We start from the raw sequence: 12547 nt of genomic DNA, 5'->3' as shown, positions 1-12547 counted from the left end.
AAGACAATAATAACATGCACGTATTTGTCATCTTGAGTTTCTTAACAGAACTGATATCTAGATAAGAGATAACGATGCGCGTTGACGTTGTACTTGTCTGATCAGATTTATGTTTGCAGCTCTAATTACTACTAATTGGTCGATGTTGTAATAGAAAAAACATTAATTAAATAGTATTGTTGAGGGATTTTCTAAAGGGCACGAGCCCAATTCAATAAATAGCAGCATCCCGTCCAAAGCAAGGCCGAAGTCCACTTGATATCTCGACGGCCCACTCGAGAAACTCTCGGTCCAGCCAAGTATGGATCGGGGTATCGGGTCAGGCTAGCTAAAAGACATAGGACCTTCTCTTCCCTTTTTCAGACCGAGAGGAAAAAACACAATTTTAATGAGATTCTACATCTTTGCTGAATCAGACCATGCCGCATTAATTGTCTGCATCAGAGAGTCACGTCGTATTAAATAAAGACGGTTAAGGAGCATCTGTCAACTTGATTGTAGGACATGGGTCACTAATTTAGGACATAGGTATAAAGGCAGACTTTCAGATGCCAAGAAGGGAGGTCGGTAATCAAGAATTTTGAATGTCTTCATCTCTTCCTTGACTCAAGACTAACTTAAGCATCGAAGGCTCCGTCTAGCCACCTTTCATGGTCGCTGGATCCTATATTTGTTTATGTATGCAGGAACAGATTGAAGGCCTTAGCCACTAGAAACCTGGTCCAAATGTGTACTAAACAAGACGTTAACAAATATTATAGAAAAATGTTCGACTCCACGAAACAAAATTTATAAATTAACCTAATTTGATGTGGTACGTTAGATTATAAAATTATCTTTATTATAAATTAGATAATTTAACGTATTATATAAAATCATATAAATTTATTAAATTATATTTGTAAAATCTCTTTATGACTAATTATTTTTATATTATTAATCAAAGCTAATAATCTACTTGCAAAATCACATTCTACTCTCCAATATATATTGCACAATAATGCAAAAATATATATTTGGACAAGAATATACTATAAATTATAGGGTTGGGCTCCAATTCTGACGGAATCGAAATGCACACCCAACTCTGACTTCTGATTCCAACCAAAGTTGGAGGCCAAGTTGACCACCAACTCTGAATCAGAGTAGATTCCAACCTTCAACCGGAATTGCTGGAGTCAGAATCAGAACGTCAAAACCTAGTCAAAAATATTAAAAGTAAAAATCAAATGATAAATATTTTTCCACTCCCAAAAATAAATTCGGAAGAATCACGATATGGGTTTTAATAATAAACAAAAGGGGAGCAAATTTGGTAGCCAAGGGAAGTTGATGCGGCTTGTACTGATTGAATGCCTCTCTTCATCAGGCTCGAGCCTTAGAATTACCTAAAAGATCAAAAACTCCGCGGAGGAACAAGGGGCAAATGGGTCTTGCGAGAATGGAAACATGAGAACCAGCTCCTAACAGGTTGGCCTCCATTGAAATTGAAGGTAGAGCTTAGAGGGAAAAGCCAACAAAACAGAGAATAGAGAAAGCTATCGAAAATTCAGAAAACAAAAGAAGAGACGGCCGGGGGGTTGAACGCGAGTCAGAGTCTTTGCAAAAGCAAACTTGCACCGTTAGGCCACTGATGATCATAAGAGTTCATTGATTTCAAATCTCTCACCTCTGGTTGCCAACCTCATTTTTTGGACAAAAAGATTAAATCAGAATGACAGAACTATATATTTCATTTGTTTTCCTCCTTATGTACACAGATGAAAGGAAAAAAAAAAAAAAAAACAGAAACGCCACACTCTTAAAAATATAATTATCTACATAAACACCCTCATGGTCCATAACAATTCCCCTTACGTTGGAATTATGGGATTTTTAAGTTTTAACTGAGTTGAACACCACCATGCACCTTGATTTCGACGATTTTCTTTTTTCTTTTTCTTTTCGTTTTTGTTTCGGTTTATCATGATAAATAATAAGAAAAAAAACACTCAATTTTGAGTTCCGCGTTGGGCATTTAGGCCACTGATTAGCTGAGGCCTAAGCTTGTTTTTCCACGTGTCTTTGAAGGACGACCCACCGTCCCCACCTCTACTCTTAGCCTCCACCACTGCCAGCCCGTCCGTTAACCGGTGAACCTCCACCACGATGGCGAAATTACTGTTCCGTTCTTCCAGCTCCACACCCCAGTCCTTCCTCCTCTTCACCCTTAGGTTGTTCTCGCCCACTTTAGCTAGTTCCTCGACTTTCGCCAAGACCTTCTTCGGAGACTCGGCCGATAAGAATCTCTCTCCATCTTCCACTGGGTTTCTCGAGCTCTCGAACAAACCCGACAGGTCCAAACCGGGAGAGAAGGATATGATCAGGTCGAAGGCGTTCAAATCTTTAACCTTGGGCTCCTCTTCTTTCTCGACCGTATACGCTTCTTTGTCGTAAAAATTCAACTCCTTGTAGCCCTTCTTGAACCAGGGGTCTTTCAGGATCTCGTCGACGGTGATCCTCTCCTCTGGGTTCTTCTCCAGAAGCCGAGACAAGAACCGTTTTAGATCGGGAGAAAACCACTTGGGGCACCGATACTCGCCATTGTAAATCTTCTTGTACATGGCCATGAGGTTCGAGTCGTTGAAAGGTAAGTAACCGGCGTTTAACACGTACAACACGATGCCGCATGACCAAACGTCCACCTTTGCGCCGTCGTAGCCTTTCTTCGCTAGAATCTCAGGCGCCACGTACGCCGGCGTACCGCAAAGAGTGTGCAGCAGCCCATCGTGTCGGATGTGGTCGTTCATGGCGCTGAGTCCAAAGTCCGAGACTTTCAGATTGCCGTTCTCGTCGACGAGGAGGTTTTCGGGCTTCAGGTCACGGTGGAAGACACCACGAGAGTGGCAGTAACCGACAGCGGAGATAAGCTGACAGAAGTACCTGCGGCTGAGATCCTCAGTGAAGCGGCCCTTGGCGACCTTGGCAAAGAGCTCGCCGCCCTTGACGAACTCCATGATGAAGTAGATCTTGGTCTTGGTGGCGAGGACCTCGATGAGCTTGACGATATGGGGATGGTCGAGCCTGCGCATGATGGAGATCTCACGCTTGATGTTGGACATCAAGCAGCTAGTACCGGTGGCGGATATCTTCTTTTTGCTGATGACCTTGACAGCGACGCTCTGCCCGGTCTGGACATCGCGCGCGTGGTAGACCTTGGCGAATGCCCCGCATCCCAGGAGCTTACCCACCTCGTATTTTCCAAACAAGGCATCGTTGCTGTTCTCGGGAACATTTTCGGTCTCTGCAGGCATGATAGCCAGGCCAGAGATCGAACCTAGAATTCAAAAGGTTCGATCAGAATAACATGAAAAACCAAAACGAAACGTTCTTGGTCATGATCAGCGAGTGATTGAAAAAAAAGCACGAAAACAAAACGCTTAAGTATAACTGTGGGATTAGGATTTTCAGAGAAAGAGGAAGCGGAAGAATTAAGGTGGGAAGGGAGGGAGGTTGAGATGCAAGTTTGACGGTAGAAGAATTATAAATAGAAAGACCCTGAGAAGAAAACGGCGAAACGCACCTTCTCTCTTTACCAAGAGTCGAGACGTACGGTGGAAAAATAATAGACTGTAAAAACTACCCGTATTTGATCATAAAAATATATTAATTGAACGGTGGGGATGCTATCAGCGTCGTTTAAAATAAATAAAAAACCGATAAAAGTAAATTTATAAATTAAAATTATAGCGTCATAAATATATTTTTATTATAAAATAAATTTAATATTTTATCTTCTATATATAAAAAATGTGTATAAAATAGAATTTCTTGTTTTAATAATTTTTCTTTATTTTTCCATTAACTTTAACTATGTTCATCTAAACATCCAAATGTAAAATTGGATGAAGCTCAAAGGTCAAGTGACTAAAAGGTAATTAATAGTCGTATCCACATTATTGATCCAAAAGGCCCAAATCTAAAAAGTGATTAATAAAAATAAAATAAAATAAATAATAAAAATACTAATAAATAAATTAAAACATACTAATTTTTGATATCTCACATTTCGCATCGTTAGTCAAATTGTCTTCAAATTAAATTTATCTCATAAGTTAAATAAAACAAATCTTTTTATTTTCTAATCTATCAAAACATGTAATTATTAAATTTCACTAACTTATTATTATTCAAAGATATTTCTTATAATTTACTTTTATATATATATATATATTAAATTATGCATTAATTAATTTTTTATTAAAAATCATATTTCTTTTATTAAAAATATTATTTCATTCAACTAGATTAACGTGCTCTAATCTAGTATAAAATTATGTATATATATGATCTTATTTTTAAGTGATGTTTTGTGAGTAACACTTCTACGTGGTAAAATGAGGTTGTCAAGAGGCTGTGAATTCACTACTAGTCAGTTTGACTGCTTGAGTAGTGCAAGAAACGGTGCCGTCCGCGATTCTACGTAGGTTAACCATGCACGACAGGGGAAGATCGAAATGGCATGCAATTTCTTGGTTGATATATAATTCTATTAGAGTTATGTTAAGTACAAGTAAACTTATATATCAATTTACATATCAATATTTATAGTTTCATATTTAAAATTTAAATTGATACTACTTTTAATAAAATTTACTTTCTAACCAATCATATTAAATGAGTATATGTATTGATACACAGAATCACTTAGAATTAAATTTTTTCATCTGATTAATGAAGCTGGTGCCTGTAGAAGAAAACGAATCTTGGTTGTATTTCCCATACTTGAAATGCTACTCTCACCATTCCCATAATTTCATATTCTCATTTGTTCATAACCACAAAGCATTTGCCTTAGCCATTTCCACCAATTTGAACCTCAATATTATCACGAAGTTGTTAAGTTTCCTCATTTGGAGACTTGCTATGGCTTAGTGTTGCCCAGATGATTAACACAAGAGGGGGGGTGAATTGAGTTGTATTAAAAAAATAACAATTATAAATCAAATATATAATATAAAATATAAACAAAATATGAAATAACAATAAATATAAAGAGTAAGGGTAAGAGAGAAGCAAACTCAGTATGTTAACGAGGTTCGGCCCCACTGCCTACGTCCTCGCCTCAAGCTACCCCTTGAGGATTCCCAAATTCACTATTCAACCTCCTTCAGGTGGAGATAGAAACCTATTACACCTTTGAACAACACCGCTACAAAGGATCCGTGTAGAACACCCTCTACACTTGCAATCACCTTACACGTGGTGATTCAACTATTCCCTGTGTAGAATACTTTCTACACACACAAGGGTTATACACACCCTTTTTCTGATACAAAAGCTGATAGTGGGTAGGTTATCAGAAAACACTTCTCAACGAGTGAAATAAGAACAATACAGCGCAAGCTATATCTCTCAAAATGAACAAGGATTAAGGCTCAATGTTTAGAGAAGAGAGAATGAAAGCTTTGAATGAATGTTGTATGCTCTTGGTGTTGTGAATGTGAAGCTCTCAAATGATCTATTTATAGGCATATGAGACTTCATATTCAAATTTAAAAAGATTCACATGTCAAAGACAACATCATTCACTTTTTCAAAAAATTCAAATAAAAGGTTCTTCTTTTTCAATTGTCAAAGACAACATCATTCACTTTTTCAAAGAATTCAAATAAAAGGTTCTTCTTTCTCAATTGTCAAAGACAACATCATTCACTTTTTCAAAAAAATCAAACCTAATCTTTTACTTTTGGCATATGACAAAATGAGCACACTTTCATTTTCAAAAAATTCAAACCTAATCTTTTACTTTTTGTATAAGTCTAAAAAAGCATCAATCACTTTTGAAAATATTCAAATAAAACATGCACATGTGAAAGATGACAATCAATCATCTTTAATATTTTCAAAGTTCAACCCTTTAATCAAGGCATGCACATGCAAAAGATGACAATCAATCATCTTTCAAAATTTTCAAATTTAATTTTCAAAAATATTCATGCACATGTGGAAAATGTATTTTAATGCTTTATGATAAAATATTAATTTTGAGCATTAATCCTAATTTTGAATTTTGAAGAGATTTACAACATTACTCTATAATTTTAATGTGAACTTGTTCCCTTCTTGCTCATGCTTGTTTCCTTGATGTGCTTGACTCCATTGTGTAGACAACTTGAGCTTGAGACTTCTTTATTCTTTGAATTCATTTGTTATCATCAAAATCCATGTGTAGATTTATAATCACATGAAACTTGAAACCTTGAGTTCAACATTAACATATATTTAACACTACAAGAAATTTGGCTTATTGCAGCGATTTTTGACTTGTTGCAAAAAAAATCGTTGCAATAAGTTATCTATTGCAGCATTTTTTAAATCGCTGCTAATTTTAGTGTTTAAAAATGATCAGATTCGTGATTTTAATATTTACAGTGAAAAATTTAATATTTACGGCGATTTTGACCGCTGTATTTGTAAAAAACCTTTTGCAGCGCCTGAAAATTGTTGTAATTGATTTCTGGGCGCGAAATTTCATTTTTTTCATCCCCCGATTCCTCTTTCTTTTCCCTCCAGTGGTCTCGCCCCCCCCCCCCCTCCCCCCTCTCCCCCTTTCCCCTCTCTCGGTCCCCATCGATCTTCTCCCTCAACCCAAGCCGCCGCACACAGCCAGTCTCCAGCGGCCCCACCACGTCACCGCCACCTCACCTCGACGTCCGCCCCCTCCTTCTCCCCCAAACCCCATGCCGGAAATGTCATTTTCCCCAAATCTGGCCTCACCTCTCTCTCTCTCTCTCTGTCTCTCGGATTTCTCTGTATCGCCGTCTCTAGGGGCGCCTTTCGCCACCACGCACACGTCGACGGCATCACCAGTCCTCTATCGGAGCTCCATTCTCCTCCGTGCCTAGCCCAGCCGCCCGAGACCCTCGTTCTCTCCCTTGCTCTGTTCGCAACCCACGGCCCCGACGGCTGGTTTGGGTATTGCACATCTCTCTTGTTATCTGTATTTCTTTTTTAATTTCTCTGCATTTTTTTGAGTATTTTAGTAGATCTGTAAGTCATTCAAGTTGGCAGCTTAGAGGCAAATGGGACTTTTGAGTTAATATTAATTGAGATGAAGATGGCCTCATTGGATATGTTTTTGGATCTCTCATGATGCTTGTTTCGCTTGATTCTGTCGCCACATTGTTGTGAATCTGTACAAGTTAGATAAAGGACACTGTTTTACATATATGAAGAGGCACAATAGTACGTGCCTTTACCTTGTGAAAGGAATCTACTCCAGTTTAATGATGCCAGGCTTGCAGTTGAACCCCGTAACAAATACAGAATTCAGGTAGCCATTTCATTTAATATAACTTGATAAATTTGTTTAGCCTCAAATTAAAATATCTTGATGTCTCCGTAATCTCTCTAACATTGGAACTTCAATGTATTCTCTCTAACCCTTCTCTGTTTGTGTTAGACAAAACCTCATGGCCATGGTGATGTGCATGCACTTCTCTTTTCCAGTGGCCTTCTGAAAATATGGTAATTATTAATAGTTCACCTAATCTCAGGAATTTCTTTTGCATGCTTATGGATTCATATCATGTTTCACTTTATTGAATCATCTTCTGCCTTGGTCTGCTTGGTTGAATACAAATACAAGATCTATGCATGTGCTTTCACACGCATCTCATCCTGGCTGATGCACTTAAAAAAGCCTTTGGAATTCTAACCAATAGAAAGCAACTGCATAATAGTGAAACTATAGCTAGTAACTGTTATATATGTGAAAAATCAATATATCAATTTGAGCCTCAAAATATCTGTTTATTCAAATTAGAATTTTGCTCCTATTTCAAGTAACATTAATAGGTTGTTAATATTTTTTTCAACATTGACAGTAACTTTCTTCCTAAAATTTTCTCTTTTTTTAAAGTTTAACGGCCTAAATTAGCTTTTGAAATTCATAGTACTGGATAAAATCTTAATGTCCCATGATATGCTTCTATATCATATTTGGCTCGGCAAAATGCACTTCCATGATTTTAATATTGCTTCATGACCATTTCAGGCATGATGCTGGTTTGAGATGGGTTCTGTTTTTCCAAGATACAAATGGGCTTCTGTTCAAGGTTTGTTGCTTCAATGTTTCATTGTTTTGTCTAGACAATTCTTATTATTTTTCAGGTCGTGATTGATTTCAAAATCAATGTGCTCAACATTGTTTACTTGTTTGAATGTAGGCAATTCCAGCATCTTTGGGTGTAAGTTCTACCAGACAATACCATGTTAACTCTCTTGCTGTGCCACGCAGAGCAGAAGAAGCTATTGGAGGAATTACAAAACTTACTCATGCTGATGGTATTTTGCTATTGTGTTGAACATTTACTTTGATTGTTTGTAGTTCATAATTATAGACTTGCATCATGTTGTCTTCACCTGTAAGTTTTTTGAATGAAACTTTTGTGTGAGGCACGTACTATTATGTTTATTCTGTTGACAGATGAACACTAATTTAGAATATTTATTCTTCCTAATATTTGGTCTTGGCCTTGTATAGCAATATGTAAACGTCTCTAATGGTGTGTCACAACTTTAAGTTGATTTTGGCGTTCAAATGTTTTATCTTTAAGTTTTTATATATTTCACTTGCTCAAGGAGAATGGCTTCATTGTATCGATAAACTAATAAACTTTATATCTTGCGTTTGGGGCTTACTTATATGGATTTTACTTTATTATATATGGTCCTCTCCCTTGCTTTCCCCCAATTTTTGCAATATTGGATCTTTATTGAATCATTTAATGCGCCCTTATTTTTTCTTATAGGATCAAATATGCTTCCAAAAGTGCATCCTGGTGTATTTTAAATTTTTTTAATATTAAAAAAAAACCCGCACACAAATTAGCTTATGAGTACATATATATATATATATAAGTGAGTGATGGCTTACTTAGACACTAAGCATATCTAGGCATGCATTAGCATCATATACATTTATAATATTGTTAACTCTCAAATAATGACAAAGACCTATTGAAGATACTCATGACTGGAAAAAGTTTTGTTAAGTATTGGTTTTGTTCTTTTGTTAGTTGTAAGCAAGGAATTATTGTAATCCTCAAGATGATTGGTACTTGTTTAAGCTGAACATGCATTAGTTGCATCAATACACTCAATTCCCTCAACAAAGATCAGTTTTGTTTCACATTTTACAAGTAATTAAAGCTAATAATCCTTGCTATAGATAATTTATAATTAAACTACTGAAAACAACAATAATGCATGCATGCTCATATACTTATATATATATATATATATTCAGTTTTATTTTTGCTTATCTAAACTTGACAAAAGAAAATATTCACATATTAGTGGTATGTCACCCTCTCTGTAGTTGGAATCTTAGTGATATCATGGCACTTGACTTACCTTCCTTAGAGATGCATCAATGAGCGAAGTTTCAAATATTCACATATTACCTGTTGCTTTCAATTAATTTCAGGTAATTGTCTTCTTTGAGTTTGACTTTAATTTCATTAGAGAACAGGGTGGTTCAATATCTACCTTGTTTTCTAACCTAAGAATCTGTGACAAGTGCAGTAAAGTGCAATTACTTTGTTGCAACACTTTATTTTACTTGCTTTTGTCTATGTTTCTGTGTGAGATTACTAATCCTTTACCCAACACTGTCCTCAATATGCTAATTATTTCTTATTGTGATGTTCTCAGGGATGATGACAACGACTTCCTGGTTCAACTATGTAAATAATAGTTTCTAATCCTCTACAAAACTTTTGATATAACTTTGGAAGTACTGGTTTTTTAGTCAAGTAATGCTTTGTGTTTTTGCTTAATCTATATATATTTAGATTGGTTGCTGCAAGTCCTATGGATAATTATCTCTACTTTGATCATAAAAGTGTAGTTTGAAAGTAGTGGAGACCTAAATAAATATCTAAGCAAATTGTTTGTAAATTTGTATAGGAGTTTTGTTTTGGACAGTTATTGATGAGCTTCTAGTGTTAACAATACACATTTTTCCAGAATTTTAATAAAAAAATGTTTGATTCTAAAGTTGTACTTTACTTGAATGAAGTTCTACTTTGAGATTAGTAAATTAGATTGATGCTGATGTGTTACAACTATTATGAAAAGTAGGTTTTCATGCATTCTTTACCTATAATAAGACTTTCTCCTGTTTGTATGACTTCATGCTCCACTTTCCAGGTTTTTTGTTCTACTAATCAGTTGGTATTGTGTCTTTCCAGAAAACTCATATACAGGTATGCCTTTGAATATGGGAGCAATTACTTTTAGTTGAAAGTGATGAAGTGCACTTAGGATCAACTTGAAGTTTCTGCTTGGCTATGTACTGAACATATTTCTACTTGTTGTATACTAAATGTACTGAACATATTTCTACTTGTTGTATACTGAATGTACTTTGTAGAATATTTTCTATGTACCCTTTGTATTATTAAGTAAAGGGAATTAAATCCTAGCTGATCTACTAACTTTGCTTTTAATACAAGTGAAAAAAATTACTGAAACTGTATGTTTCAATAGTAATTTTTTATTTATTTTGTAATTAAGTATTTGCAGCGATTTTTATTCTTTGCAAATAGGCCAAATTCGTTGCAAATAATCAGTTGCAACGATTTTAGTCCTTGAAAAGTATGCAAAATGCAACACAGGAAGCAAGCGTTGCTTTTGCACATTTGCAGCACTTTTTTATTTTTTGCAGCGATTTTAGTCCTTGCAAAAACAATCAAAAGCAGCGCTAGAACGGTATGTTGTTTTTGACGTACACAATTGCAGCGCTTATAAATCCATTACAGCGATTTCAAGTGTTGCAAAAAATGACAAAAGCAACGAACCAAATGTAGCGCTGCTGTTGTTGGAGGCTATTGCAGCGATATTTAGTGATATAGCAAGGATAAATTTCGCTGCAATTGATCAAATGCAGCGCCATGGCAATCACATGGGGTGGCCTTTTGCAGCGTGAAATTAGTGACTTTGCAGCGGTTTAAAAACGCTGCAAATGAAGTCTTTTACAGCGTTTTTTCAATAACGTTGCTATTGATCAAAAATATCACTTTTATACTGTCGAACATGCAAGGAGGGTAATAACGCTGCAATTGATTAATTACAGGGTTTTTTCAGTGTATTTGTAACGATTTTAAGCGCTGCAAAAGAACTAATTTCTTGTAGTGTAAATAAAATGATAAAAATAACAAATCATATATATATACACAGAAAAAAGATCAATAATATTGTTTAACGTAAATTGAGTGAGGCTGATCATCACGTCGTGGGAATTAATATCAGAACTGTACTTATTTACAATCAAATTAATGATCTTTTACGCTAAGAATTCCAAAGGGTTTTAGGCTACTTTTGGGATCGATGAGACGTGATGAAAAATCATTAATTTCTTTTTCAAACGTCAATTAAATATAAACTATGTTACATCTTAATTAATTTTTAATTTTTTAATTTTTTATCTAATCATTATATATATAATCATTACAATTTATTCAAATCTCAAAATTATAAAATAAAAAATAAATATAACTTTTTTGAACTAAAAGAAAATTTATATTTTAAAAAAAATTAACTTTATAATATCTTTATTCAATTATTTTCTCTATTATTTTTTAAAACTCAATAAAATATTCTAATTCAAATAATTTTATTACTATTCACAAAATTATGATATATTCTGATTTAGTTAAAGTCCAAACAACCCCTTAAGTTAGGTATATATTGTATACTTTTGCTCGAGTTGCAAGAACTAAAATGATATATAATAAGTAAAATATTCCTACAGTAAAGAGACGGTCCACATAAAATTGTGAGTGACTCCGGCCACGAGTGTCACGAGGAATGTGGTCCTAGAAAATAGAAACTAATTAAAGAAAAAAGACAAGTTATGATCAAGAAAGGCCTACGGCTGACAACTACACATTTTGGCTACCATTAATTCGAAAGATGTGCTGCTAATTAATTTTTATTTTGCATGGACGACAACCACTACAAGTCCATATCAAAACTTTCCAATACGCAAGAAAGATAATGATGATAATAATAATAATAATAATAATAATAATAATAATAATAATAATAATAATAATAATAATAATAATAATAATAATAATAATAATAATAATAATTTGCTTGGTCCCCATGCACGAGTTAATTTAGTAATTATGATATTTGAAGTTCAAATGAGTCCAATTAAATGAATTAAGGAACGTGTAGTTAAGGGCCTAATCGGTCTAGTTTGATTTGATTTTATACATTTTTTAGAATATTAGTATATACTGATTTTAAAATTTTAAATTTTAAAAATCAATACTGAACCGATTCACTATCAAAATCAAAATTTCTGATTTTTCTAGTTTCAATCTGGTCCGATTCCCCTTTTCCTATTTTACAGATTATCTATATGAGTAATAATATGATATTTACATATACCAAACTATTAATAGATTTATGTTATAATATAAATATATTATTTTATAATAATTAACACATAATAATAGTATAGTATTGAATTTAATTATAGTCTTTTATA

The 12547-nt window shown here is 34.5% G+C and overlaps 1 protein-coding gene and 1 long non-coding RNA gene across 2 annotated transcripts; one reads left to right on the top strand and one right to left on the bottom strand.

Annotated features, from left to right (window-relative positions):
- Window positions 1–1704: 1704 nt before the first annotated feature.
- On the bottom strand, window positions 1705–3517 carry LOC122293236 (CBL-interacting serine/threonine-protein kinase 11-like). The gene has a single exon (XM_043101755.1). It carries the CDS (start codon window positions 3291–3293, stop codon window positions 1992–1994), a length of 1302 nt encoding a protein of 433 aa, XP_042957689.1. The 5' UTR covers window positions 3294–3517; the 3' UTR covers window positions 1705–1991.
- Window positions 3518–7051: 3534 nt separating this feature from the next.
- Window positions 7052–8285, top strand: LOC122293304. The gene is made up of 4 exons (XR_006237238.1): window positions 7052–7315; window positions 7445–7509; window positions 8039–8099; window positions 8211–8285. It is a non-coding gene; the product is annotated as an uncharacterized LOC122293304 (long non-coding RNA).
- Window positions 8286–12547: the final 4262 nt, after the last annotated feature.

The sequence above is a fragment of the Carya illinoinensis genome, chromosome 14 (genome assembly GCF_018687715.1).
Source record: "Carya illinoinensis cultivar Pawnee chromosome 14, C.illinoinensisPawnee_v1, whole genome shotgun sequence".
NCBI classification, from domain to species: Eukaryota; Viridiplantae; Streptophyta; class Magnoliopsida; order Fagales; family Juglandaceae; genus Carya; species Carya illinoinensis.
Note: the sequence above shows the minus strand (reverse complement) of the source record. Positions and strands in the feature narration are given on the sequence as shown.